Source organism: Tupaia chinensis, unplaced genomic scaffold (assembly GCF_000334495.1).
Source record: "Tupaia chinensis unplaced genomic scaffold, TupChi_1.0 Scaffold000146_1, whole genome shotgun sequence".
NCBI classification, from domain to species: domain Eukaryota; kingdom Metazoa; phylum Chordata; class Mammalia; order Scandentia; family Tupaiidae; genus Tupaia; species Tupaia belangeri.
In genome coordinates this window covers 370278-383521 of record NW_006159616.1, presented here as the reverse complement: position 1 = coordinate 383521, position 13244 = coordinate 370278, and the positions used below count along the sequence as shown (strand labels likewise).

Below are 13244 nucleotides of genomic sequence, written 5' to 3'. Positions count from 1 at the left end.
CCACATTGGCTGGCCCCTTTGCCAACATCATTAAGTGGCCAGTCATTGCTGTTTGTTTCTGCTTTTGGTTTCTAGACATTTGTATGGAGGGTTAGCTAATGCAGAGAGATACGTGGCCAGCTAAGCTTGGATGACTCAGTGTGGTCTGCGGCTGGACAAGCAGCACTGGCATCACCCAGAAACATGTTAGAAATGAAAACTTGGGACCAGCAGTTAGCGTAATGGCTATGTCGCTGGACTCCCACGTAGTCGAGTGCGGTTCGAGTTCCAGACCCGGTGGCTTAAACTCACGCCAGGCGTGGGGGCCCAAGATCCTGAGAGGAGAATGGAGGAGAAGGGATTGTGGCGTGGCCATCCCCCCTTGGGGGGATAATTTCTCGCTTTCTGTCTCTCTGTCTCTCTCTGTCTGTCTGGCGAGCACACGCGCCCTATAGCAAAAACCTCTCCCAAAAAAGAAAAAAAAAAAAGAAATGAAAACTCTGGGGCCAGCAGGGGGTGGTAGTAAAGGTGCTGGACTCTCACGTGGCCGATTGTACAATTCGTGTCCCAGACCTGGTGGCTTGAAAATCACACTGGGTGCATGTGCGCGTGTACACAGAATCCCAGGAGGAAACGGAGAAGGGATTGTGGCGCGGCCATCCCCCTCAGAGGATGATTTCTCACATTCCTTCTCGCTGTCTCTTTCTCTGGTGAGTGCACTTACCCTATGGCAAAAACTTTAGGGAAAAGAAAGGGAAGGAAAAAAAGAAAAATCCTAGGCTTCACTGCAGACCCACTGAATGCGAAATTGCGTTTTGGCACAGTCCCAGAGGATTTCTCTCCATGTTAAAGTTGCAGAAGCACCTGACCGTCCAAGCAGCATCCCCTGGACTCCTGCGGATAATATCTGTACCTCAAATATGCATCTATCACACCCCATCTGGTGTGGAAGTCTGTGCCTGTGGTCTCTTTCCTGGCAGGTGGGGAATTCCTGGAAGGCAGGGGTGAGCCCTACATGTAGTTCTGGACCTCTTACAGTATTAGGCATGATGGCAGGAAGCAGAAGACCCGGCTTTCAGTCCCCGCTCTGCCACTTAGGCACTCTGTATGTTGTATGTCCTGTGTGAGGATTTTCAGTCTTTCCAAGGGACCCACCCCAAATCTGCTTAAAGCTGAAGCTGGTGGTAGCTGTCTGCACGTTGTTTATTTACCAGATTCATTCGTAGGAGAAGGCACTTGGGAAGAAGGAGGGAGGACGATGTATCAAGAACTTACATAAAGTTACTCCAAAAGCAACTCGAAGGCTTTTCTAGAAGTTTCCAGCTGTGCCTAAAGTTCCTATCAGCTTAAAAAGCAAGCCCTTGGGGCCAGCAGGTGGTGTAATGGCTAATGCACTGGACTCTCACATGGCCAACTGTGGTTCAAGTCCCAGATCTGCCAACTTGGAACTCACACTGGGCGCGTGTGCATGCATGCCCAACATCCCAAGAGGAGGAATGAAGAAGGAGAGGGAATTGTGGCATGCTCATCCCCTCTGAGGGGTGATTTCTCACTTCCTTTCTCTCTGTCTCTCTGGTTAGCGCATGTGCTCTACAGCAAAAATCTCTCTAAAAATAAAAAGAAAGAAAAGGAAAGCAAGCCCTTATTTCCAGGGGATAAGCATGACAAGGTCCCTGTGCTCTGCGGACTTCCTCTGAAGCATGGGACACAGAAGGAATTGTGAAGAGTGCATTCCTGGGGCCTGTGCAGGTTCCGAGATGCAGACCCTCCCAGAGGCCATGGAAGTCAGGGACATTGCTGTCATCTCCACTCAGCAAGCCCGAGCCCAGGAGGATCCCTGCCTGGAGGCGTGGTCTGGCCTGGAGTCCTCAGAGGCCCTGATGGCTAGCTATGAACAGGGAAGAGCAGAATGGGAAGAAATGAGGAAGGAGTAGAGAAGAATGCTTCTACATGGCATGGAAGTCGTATCTGACGAAGCTCGTCCATGCACCGGGTGTTCTGTGTGGCTGAGGTAAGATGTGTGTTGATCTGGTATTTTTCTTCCTCTCTCTCTTTATTTTCTAGTTTGTTATAGGATATGTGTGCTCACTAGAGACAGACAGACACGGGGAAAGTGCAAAATCAGCACCCCCCGGGGAGTGGTGGTGGCCACACTACAATCCCTTCTCCTCCTGGAATTTTGGGCATGCATGCACGCACATATGCCCAGCATGATTTTCAAAATGCCAGGTCTGGGACTCAAACCGCAGTTGGCCATGTGGGATCCAGCCACCTTAACCTCCACATACCTGTTGGCCCATTGGATCTGGTATTTTTCAATTCAGAAAAGGTTGACAGATTCAGATGAGAGGGAAGGAACTGAAAGCAAATGTCTGCTAGCTCACTGCCAAACACACACCACCTCGGGTCTGACACTCTGAAGTTTTTTGTTTTGTTTTGTTTTTATGTTTTAATGTTTCTCTCTCTCTCTCTCTCTCTCTCTCTCTCTCTCTCTCTCTCTCTCTCTCTCTCTCTCTCTCTCTCTCTCTCTCTCTCTCTCTCTCTCTCTCTCTCTCTCTCTCTCTCTCTCTCTCTCTCTCTCTCTCTCTCTCTCTCTCTCTCTCTCTCTCTCTCTCTCTCTCTCTCTCTCTCTCTCTCTCTCTCTCTCTCTCTCTCTCTCTCTCTCTCTCTCTCTCTCTCTCTCTCTCTCTCTCTCTCTCTCTCTCTCTCTCTCTCTCTCTCTCTCTCTCTCTCTCTCTCTCTCTCTCTCTCTCTCTCTTTGGAGAGGTTTTTGCTATAGGGCACGTGCGCTCACCAGAAAGACAGAGAGAGACAGAGAAAGTGAGAAAGCAAGCCACTAGGTCCAGGATTCAAACTGTAATTGGCCATGTGGGAGTCCAGTGCCCCAGTCACCATGCCACCTTGCCAGCCTGGGGCTCCGAGTTCTTACAGAGGCTTCTCAGTACAAACCGGGCCTACCCCACATAGGCTCCTCCTATTAGCCAATTGTTTTTCCCCAGGGCACACAGGCACATGCCCCTGGCATGTTTTGCAAGCCACTGGAGCCAGGATTTGAACCAGGATCAACCATGTGGGATCTGGGTCCCTTAACCACTAGGTTACAGACCTAGCCCAGCTGATTATAATTAATTAATTAGCAAAAGAATTTGCCCCTAATTCCCATCACCTCACTCAGAGTTCAGCATTTTTCTTTATTTTAATTTTAATTTTCTCCAGTTCCGACGTTTTCATGCTTCCTCTTAGCTCTTCCTCACCTCGCTCATTGCCATCCTGGCCGGCTGTCCCGTCAGCAGAACTACAAAACCAAGAAAGCAAGGGTTTGCGTTTTCCTGTGTCCTCCGGAGGCAGTGGGGACACAGGACATCGGAGGTGGGCTTTGGAGGTGCATGGGCCAGTGTGCAGATCCCAGCTCCGCCATCAGTCTCTGTGTGACCTCGAACAAAGCACTCATCTGTAAAATGGTGTCACAATGCTGGCCAGCAGGTGGCATGGTGGTTAAGGTGCTGGACACTCCCACGTGGGCATGGCCGACCACGGTTCAAGTCCTGGCCCTGGTGGCTTGCTTTCTCACTTTCTCTCTCTCTGTGTGTGTCTCTCTCTGATGAAATTAAAATAAAATGAATAAATAAAATGAAATTTAAAGAAAGAATGACACCAGGTAATGAAGGAGCAGCAGGTCAGCGCCAGCACGGGGCAGCTCTCAGTTTATGGTGGAGAACATCACTGCTGATTGCTAATTGCCTGGTTAGACTTCAGGCCTCCCACGTGGCCACAGACACTATGTGGGAATGGTATCAGAAGTCACAGAGCCACCTCGAGTGGGTCCTGTTTCCCCAGCTGACAGGAGTCAGGGAGGAGCTGGGTTTGGAGCATTCGGAATGTCTTCCCCGACGGTAACAATCATGCGAGCTGTCCGTTACTGAACACCTACCCTGCGCTAGACAGTGTGCACAGGGATGCCATAGGGCGGGCGCCACCACGCCCCCGTGTGCACAGGGATGAACTCAGCTATCCTTACGGTCACCCTGCAAGGCCCCAGGACCAGTACCATTTTTACAGGTTAAGTAGCAGCTCACGGAGGTAAAGTGACTTGCCTAAACTCCAATAGTACTAATAGCAGGAAGAAGAGTGGCTTTTACGTACCAGGCACATGTGTGCTCAGGGCTTTTTTCTCCTTTTTTTTGAGAGATTTTTGCTATAGGGCGCATGTGTTCACCAGACAGACAGAGAGAGACAGAGAGACAGAAAGCGAGAAATCACCCCCGCCAGGGAGATGGCCTCGCCGCAATCCCTTCTCCTCCATTCTCCTCTGGGGATCTTGGGCACACACGCACACGTGCCCAGCGTGAGTTTTAAGCCACTGGGTCCAGGACTCGAACTGAGGTCGACTATGTGGGAGTCCAGTGACATAGCCATTATGCCTACTGTTGGTCCCTCGGGGCTTTTTTTCTGGGTATGGTTGTATGCATGGTCGACCGCACACAGATCATGGCCAAATGGCAAGCTGAAGCTGAAACTCAGATTGCTTTGCACCCTGGCACAAGCCTGTGTCTGCCTGGAGGAAGGGACAGTTTTCTCCAGTTTGACAAAGATTCTGTATGAGGCATTGGAGGCCCTATTACTGCTTTATGGTGTGTTACTTTCTCTGATCCTTAAAATAGCTCTGCGGAGCTTGGCTCCCATGCCTGAAAACAAAATGGCTGCCTTTTCGGGAGCTGGGACAGCCTGGGTTGCAGCCTTGGGTAATATAAAGCTTTTCCAGAGCTGCCTTGGGAGGAGAAGGTGGTCTGGGAGCACCAGGGCAGCTCCCCTCTGACAGCGTGGCCTTCCGTGCCTCATCCCTGACCGTGGCCAAGTTCAAAGGGAACGCCATCTGTGAAAGCACTTTGCAAAGAGGTGTGGCCCAAACGCAGAAGGCTGTTCCTTTCCTCCCTCTGTGGGCCTCAGGAAGCTGACTCCCCCGTGCTCAAATGACAGACTTGCACACAAAACGCGGGCGAGTGCTCTCACCTCAGCAGGGTGCCCTACCATGAACGCACGCACATACTCTCCCCAGCGGCCCATATCCTCCCACTGTCTCTGGCTCTGTGGGCCTAATCCGTGCGGGCTGGCAAGCCTTCCAAGCATAAGGCCCCTTCCTCGCTGTGGGTGTTACTCCTTATGTGGGCAGGTCTTGGGTAACAGAGAGAGAAAGGCAGACATACAGACCTTCCAGCGGTTGCCGCACTCGTTGCATAAGACGAAGGTGGTCATGGGCTCATCAGCGCTGCGCGTCTGCACCTGAGACAGAGAAAAGACCCATGCGTGAAGCCACTTCCCCGCTCCAGGCCTGACAGGTTCCCGGCTTTAGGAGGTTGGCATTGATGTTCTCACCTGTGCTGCCAACTCGGGTATCACCGAGAACTCCCTAATGTACGAAGGGTTTTCAAAAGCTCATGGAAAATGTGTATTAAGAAAAGCAAAACAAAACATGGACTTAAACATTTTTTTTTGCACCAAAATAAACTTGAACTTTAATTCTGTTTTCCATGAACTTAATTTTTTATTATTTATTTATTTATTTATTTATTTTAGGGCTGGCCCTGTGCATAAGGAGCCCGATTCTGTGTGGCTGACAGGGAGACCCTGGCAGTTTAAAACACACATCAGACACATGTGTGTACATGCCCCAAATCCAGGTGGGATGGAGAACTGGGGGAAAAGGGCAGGATGACCATACCCCATGGGGGCTTACGAGGGTGCTTGCTCTCTCTTTGTCTCTCTTTGGTGAGTGCACATGCCTCTGGCATTAAGCTAATTTTTCTTTTAAGATATTCTATGGGGGTGCATTAACTTGCTGGAGAGAGACAGAGAAAGCGAGGAAAATGAGAAAGCATCCCTGTAGGGAGGATGGCCTTGCTGCAGGCCCTTCTCCTCCACTCTTACCTCGGGATTTTGGGTGTGCACACACCAGTGTGTTCCTCAAGCCACCGAGTTGGGGACTTGAACTATAAAGTCAGTCATGTGGGATTCAGCCGCCCTAACCACCATGACACTGGTTGACCCTAAAAATATATTTTTTAAAAATTTCTTTCTTGGGAACCAGCAGTTGGCGTAATGGCTATGTCGCTGGACTCCCACGTAGTCGACTGCGGTTCGTGTCCCGGACCCGGTGGCTTAAAACTCACGCCGGGCGCGTGTGCGTGTGTGCCCAAGATCCCGAGAGGAGAATGGAGGAGAAGGGATTGTGGCGTGACCATCCCCTCTGGGGGGTGATTTCTCGCTTTCTGTCTCTATGTCTCTCTCTGTCTGTCTGGCGAGCGCACGCACCCTACAGTGAAAATATCTCCAAAAAAAAAAAATTATTTCTTTATTCCACAAGCAAGAGAGACACGAACACACCTATCCAGACAGACAGACAGAAAGACAGGCACCCCCAACAGTCTTGACTGCACAATCCACCCCCAGCTTCAATCAGCCTCAGATCGTGGGCATGTGCGTGCTCGGCATGTTCAGCAGATCTGGAACCTTCCCACGCGGCCAGTCCCACTGAGTATCAGGCTAACTGCTCGGCTGCAGTCTGGCCGCCGCTGACCCCCATTCCTTCCTCACCTCTGGCAGTCCGTCAGCCCGCTCCCGGAAGTCCCGCACTGCCTCGACCTGGCCCGGCACTGTCACTCTCGGGGATCTTTCTGAACTGATCCCTCTTTTCTTGCCTCCAGACTCATCACCTGTAGGAATGGCCCCGGCTCACCGCAGGGCGCACCCCATGGAGGGTGCCTTGCTGCCCAGAACCTGAGTACGCTGGACGTGCCTCGGGACTCGTCTCGTGTTCCTTGTTTTACAGATGGAAGAGCTGGGGCCCAGGAAGAAAGGGGACCTGAACGCCACTGGGACCTTAACCTCATCGTTCAGGTGCAGGAAGCAAATCTCACGGCAGAGCCCTGGCATCCAGGGTTAAAAGTGTCTGTTGTCATTTTTCCTTTTTTTTTTTTTTTAATTTTTATTTTTTAGAGGCTTTCGCTATAGGTCGCGTGCGCTCACCAGGCAGACAGAGAGAGAGAGAGAAACAGAAAGTGAGAAATCACTCCCCAGAGGGGATGGCCACGTCTCAATTCCTTCTCCTCCATTCTCTTCTCGGGATCTTGGGCACATATGCACACGCACCTGGCGTGAGTTTTAAGCCACCAGATCTGGGACGCGAACTGCGGTTGACTACGTGGGAGTCCAACAACATAGACATTACGCTAACTGCTGGTCCCTAATTTTTCTTTTTTTAAAAAAGGTTATTTATTTATTTAATTCCATGTTTTTTTCCTTTTTAAAGATTTTTAAAAATTTTTGAACAGAGACAGAGAGCTAGAGAAAGGGAAAGGAAGAAAGCAAGTTGCCAGGTCCAGGATTCGAACAGCAGTCAGCCATGCAGGAGTCCAGCACCTTACCCACCACAACACCTGCTGGCCCTGCTGATCTAATTCTTCAAAGGCAATCCTGTTGGCCAGGACATAGAGCAAGTTTTGCCATTCAGCTGTGGAGGACGTCAGCAGGCAATCTGTGGTGGGAGGAGTCCCCGCCTACCGGCCTGCCAGAGGGGGTGCAGCGTGGCACGGTCGCAGGATGGCACCAGGGGTTTCTCCGTGGGAGAGAAAACTTCGCTAACAGGCACCCAGAGGAAGGCGATGCACTGGGAGCATCGCTCCACGTGGAGACGTGTCTGGGCAGCGCAGGACTCGCACCAGCGTCCTGACTGCCTGTGCCGACTTCTCCAGGGGCAGCTCTGCAATGGCAGTGCCGACTCTCTGCGGCAGCACAGAGGCGCAGGCAAGGTGCTCTCGCGGACTTTCTTGCTGAGTGTGGGGAGCAATGATTAGCTCCAGCACGAGACGCCAACCAGAATCCACGGATATCGGAGCTTCCGGTGGGGTGGCCAGCGGCACATTGGTCACATGACTCTGTGAGGCTGGCCTGGGTGGGAGGCTCCGGAGACCTCCTCTGCAGGCTGGGTGTGGGACTGGTTACAGCGGGGGAGGGTCCTGGTGGGAGGTCCCTGTGGGGGTGCCTGCCTCTCTATCTCTCTCACTCATGGAAGAAATAAATAAACAATAAAATAAAAACTATTGATGCTTCAAGGGCATAATATGTGCATCTCAGAGAGAGGAGGCCATTCTCCATTTTTAAAGAGAGGGGTAGGGATCAGCAGATGGCATAGTGGTTAAGACACTGGACTCCCATGCGGTTAACTGCAGTTTGGGTCCTGGATCTGGGGGCTTAAAACTCACTCCAGGCATGTGTGCGCAAGTGCCCAAATTCCTGAGAGGAGAATGGAGGAGAAGGGATTGTGGCATGGCCATCCCCCCTGAGGGGTGATTTCTCGCTTTCTGTCTCTATGTCTCTCTCTGTCTGTCTGGCGAGTGCACGCGCCCTATAGCAAAAACCTCTCCAAAAAAAAGATTTAAGATTCAAGTTCAGAGACACCCCTTCGAGTACACGGGACACACACGGGCCCAAGATCCAGGGCAGGCTGAAGGCTGGGAGGGAATTATGGTTCAAACCTTACTGAGGGTGCTATCTCCCTTTCTCACTCATGAAGAAATAATGTTTAAAAAAGGAAAGGGAAAAAGAAGAAAGAGAAAATAAAGAAAGAAGAAAAGGAGAAAGAGGAAAGAAGGAAGGAAGAAAGGAAAGGAGGAGACCGGCCAGCTAGGTGACGTGGTGGTTATAGCAGCTGGATCCCTGTGTGCTGACAGTTCAAATCCTGGACCCAGTGACTTGAAGAACGTGCCGGGTGTGTGTGTGTCTATGCCCAAGATCACAAGAGGGGAATGGAGTGTGGCCATCCCCCCATGGGCGGGGGCGGGGGGGGGTGTTGCTTTCTCACTTCAAAAGAAAAAAGAAAAAAAGGGAAAGACAGAGAAGGAACGTCCATAGGCTTCCATGGCTCCCACACCGGGGCAGTGGTCTTTACCTTTAGGACTCAGGGCTCAGTCCCTTAGGCTTTATTGACCAGGTTGGCTGGACTGCAGGCAGAAAGGCCTGGAGCTGGCTTTATTGCTACCTCTGCCACTGCCCTGCTCTGCTACTTCGGGAAAAGCTGCAAAGTCTGCCTGGCCCGCGTGTGGGCCTCAGTTCCCCTGTGCATACAGCGAGGGAGCTGGGTTTCCTCCGGTTCAACCCTCTGAGACTCTCCAGAAGTTCTGTGCCCTGTATTTCTGGTTCTTTTCACTTCAGCGTGGCTGGAATGAACTGGCCAGGCCTCATGGCCACGCAGCCGGGTGCACGTTCTAGAAGTCACAGGTACACCAGTACAGGCTTGCCCTTCCCGCGCAGCCTGGACAGCTGTGCTCTTTCCCCTCCGGCTCCTGCCTGATTCTCCCCAGCTCTCCACATCTTCGCTCCCATGGCTGCCTCCACCTCAGGCCCCTCCCCGTTGCCCATACCTGGTTATAGGTGCAGTTCTTCTTCTTGCATTTGCTGCACTGGAAGAGGTCAGTGGTGGTGCCACCGGTCTTGGCCATCTGGTGCTCACGGATGGCCTCCTGGGTCATGGCGTTCCTCAGCTCCCTCAGCTCATCACTGGCCATTTCCTGGAGAGAAAAGTACCTTTAAGGGCTGGGAAGCCCAGGGGCCCTTCCCCACACCCAGTTTCTAGACAGTATGAAAAGAGGACTGAGTGCAAGGAGCTGGTAAGGGGCCCGCACGCCTGGTCCTGCCCCACCTGGGAGAAAGCCGTATTAGAAGAGTCCCCATTCCACTCATGGCTCTGGCTCAGCCAAGGTCAGTAGGGCATGGACAGACAGCAGCGGGCAAATAGCCTGCCCAGACAGAGCCTTCCTGCCAAGCTGACTGGACCCTGCCACCTGGCCCATGGCATCAGTCAGGCCTGCAGGTGCCATGATCACTGCCTGGCCTGTTCGTCTAGGTGGAACCTCGGTCTCAGCTCTCCACGGCATGCTGTTGCTACGCCATCCCAGCAGGACCCTGAAGCTCCCACGCACACAGCTATCCGGTGCCCCATGAATATGCATTTTTCTCTCAGTTCTTACTGGACAGTCTCCTGTCTCCACCAAGTCTGGACTCGAACCATGAGCTCGGCTATGTGGGATCCAGTACTTTAAGCTCCATGCCACCTGCTGGCTCTCATTTGTTGAATGCCTTTAGCTGCATCAGCACGCTGGTGCACTGGCTTCTGCTGTGGGGGGCGCCTGAGTCACATTTAACTTCCAGGGTGTGAATGCCACCATGGCCAACTCCAAGCTACCAACGTGCAACGGAAGAGTTGGGAAGAGCCGCATACACTCGGCTCTCTTGAGCTCCTAGGAGCACCTCCAGCACCTCTCTGCCTCTGAGCCCTACGGATTCCAATAGGAAGATCTGGCGAGCCAGACTTTCCACAGGACTGCGGGAGAGGAAGAAAGTACCAACGAAGGCTCTCAAGCTCAAGGTGCGGGGAGCACTGAGAAGGGCGGCAACTGCTTGGGGGTGGAGGTGGTTCATAAAGAAGTGGACGCCTGAACCTGCCTTCCTAGGGGCGAGGGCACATTCCAGGCAATGGCATAGCAGACCCACAAGGGCAGGGGATAAGCACAGCATGTCTGGGGAAGGGAACTTTCAGTGGGTTCAAATTGGAGGCCGGACTGCAGGAGAGTCTGTGTGCCAGCTAACAGAGGAGAGGAAATCGAGCCACGCACCTGCTGCTCCACTTACCCACCTCTGCCCCGCTGCGTGTAGAATGAGGCAGAATCAGAACCTCGCGGAGTAAGTACAGTGACATGGAAAATGAGGTTGAGAATGAGGGACGTAGACTGGAAGATGACACTGGAGCCTCACATTGCATAGACGGAGAGAAGGGTGCCAAGTGTGCGTACAAAAAACACCTGCTGGGACCAGCATTAGCGTAATGGCTATGTCGCTGGACTCCCCATGTAGTCAACTGCAGCTCGAGTCCCAGACCCGGTGGCTTAAACTCATGCTGGGTGCGTGTACATGTTTGCCCAAGATCCCGAAAGGAGACTGGAGGAGAAGGGATTGCGGTGTGGCCATCCCCCTGGGGGGTGGTTTCTCACTTTCTATCCCTCTGTCTCTCTCTGTCTCTCTGTCTTTCTGGTGAGCGCATGCGCCCTATAGCAAAAACCTCTCAAAAAACAAAACAAAACAAAACAAACAAACAAACAAAAACACCTGCTGAGGGGCTGCCAGGTGGCATGGTAGTTAAGGGCACTGGACTCCTACCTGCCGACTGTGGTTTGAGTCCTAGATCGGCCTGCTGGCTTTCTCACTTTCCCTCTCTTTCTCTCTCTCACCCTGTCCCTCTCTGGTCAAATTAAGATAAATAAATAAAGTTAAATAAAATAATACTTTTTTGGGGAGAGGTTTTTGCTATAGGGCGCATGCACTCGCCAGAAAGACAGAGAAAGACAGAGAGACAGAAAGCGAGAAATCACCCCCCAGGGAGGATGGCCACGCCGCAATCCCTTCTCCTCCATTCTCCTCTTGGGATCTTGGGCACGCACGCACACGTACCTGGTGTGAGTTTAAGCCACTGGGTCCGGGACTCGAACTGCAGTTGACTACATGGGAGTCCAGCAACATAGCCATTACACTAACTGCTGGTCCCTAAAATAATAATTTTTAAAAAATTAATCTGCTGAGTGCTCATGATGTGCTCCGCACTGCTCTCGGTGCCAGGTGAGCAGTGAAGAGACGAGACCACTTGTGGGCTGACAGGACAGAACACCCACGCACTCGCTCTAGCAGGTACCTCAGAACATACCCGTATTTTGACACACCTGGGTCAGGAAATGCAGAGACGGGCACCTACGTCCAGGCCCCTCCCTGTCTTTCCAGTGCCGGTCTCCTGGGCCTTCGGATGTTGAAATCCCAGGCCCTGATGATGGTCTTACGAGCGGGGTCTTTGGGAGGAGTTAGGTCACAAGGGCAGAGCCTCATGAGTGGCACTAGCAGCCTTGTGAAAAAGGCCCAAGAGGGGCCAGCAAGTGGCATGGTGGACCAGGTGCTGGATTCCCACATGACCAACCACAGTTCAAGTCCTAGACTGGGAGGCTTGAAAATCACAAATAAATATACAAGTAAATAAATAAATGTTTTAAAAAAATTTAATAAAAAAAAAAAAGAGGCTCAAGAGAGACCTCTCACTCTTTCTGCCATAAAAGAGGCTCAAGAGAGCCCTCTCACTCTTTCTGCCATTACAGTGAGAAGAGGGCTGGCGGTGGGTCGTGTACCCTCACTTTGGACTGTCCAGACTCTTTGTTAGAGCAGCCCGAACTGACTAAACCACACTAGGAGGCCGAAGTGGTGGTCTGGAACTCTGAGAGTACTTGCTATCTGCCCAAGAAGATCAGAGACCTAGAGATAAGCAGAAAGAGGGGCCAGCAGGCGGCGTGGTGTTTAAGGCATTGGACTCCCACGTGGCAAACTATGGTTCAAGTCCTGGACGAGGTAGCTTGAAAATCATGCCGGACATGTGTGCGTGTGTGCCAAAAATCCTGAGAGGAGAAGGGAGAAGGGATTGTGGTGTGTCCATCTCCCCCTGGGGGTAATTTATCACCTTCTCTCTCTCTCTATCTCTCTCTCTACTCTGGCAAGCACATGTGCCCTCTGACAAAAACCTAAGGATAAAGAAAAAGGAAGAAGATACCCAGGCCCCAGGTCCACCTGTGCCACGTTCCCCATCTTATTAAAAGCTGGGGTTCTTTGATCTTTTCTGTATTTGAAAACCAGTAAAATCTCTTTTTAGAAAGATGCAATTGCACATACTTCATATCATGCACACACACATATTCCTACATATACTACACATACTCTAACCACGCACCGCACATACCTCCACTAAACACACACACTGTACGTCACGCGCACAACAAACTCCACACATCACACACGGAACCCCTCACTCTACATCCCTACTGCACACATCACACGTGAAACACATGCTACACACAACACATGCACCCACCACACACCCGCACACACACAGAGGCTCGCCCTCCCCACAGTTTCAGAGGGCTCCCAGAGACCCTGAGGCTCACTCAGACTCCAGGACCCCAACACCTTTCTAGTCCCCTTCTCTGGCCACTTCAATTCTGCAAATCTCTGGACGCTCCTGGGGAACCCCTCAGCTCTGGCAGGAAAGAGTCAGCTGCCCAAGGACGTATCAAAGGCCTTCCCAAGATGTGAGTTCAGTCCTCATTTGTCACTGACCAGTCACGTCTGTCCTCAGTCTTCTCATCCAGAACCTGGGACAACTCCTCTCCAGAGCGTCGGGTGAG

At 51.9% G+C, this 13244-nt stretch overlaps 1 protein-coding gene across 3 annotated transcripts in view; it reads right to left on the bottom strand.

Annotated features, from left to right (window-relative positions):
* Positions 1 to 3150: 3150 nt before the first annotated feature.
* The window catches only part of TCEA3 (transcription elongation factor A3), a 58405-nt gene continuing 48311 nt past the window's right edge, over positions 3151 to 13244 (bottom strand). For all 3 annotated transcript variants that reach the window (XM_014586523.2, XM_006145152.3, XM_006145151.3), the window contains 3 exons: positions 9396 to 9542; positions 5188 to 5259; positions 3151 to 3274 (listed from right to left, as the gene is read on the bottom strand). In XM_014586523.2, the coding sequence (XP_014442009.1) occupies positions 3266 to 3274; positions 5188 to 5259; positions 9396 to 9542 (228 nt within the window). In that variant the 3' untranslated portion in view covers positions 3151 to 3265. The remainder of the gene's footprint in view (positions 3275 to 5187; positions 5260 to 9395; positions 9543 to 13244) is intronic.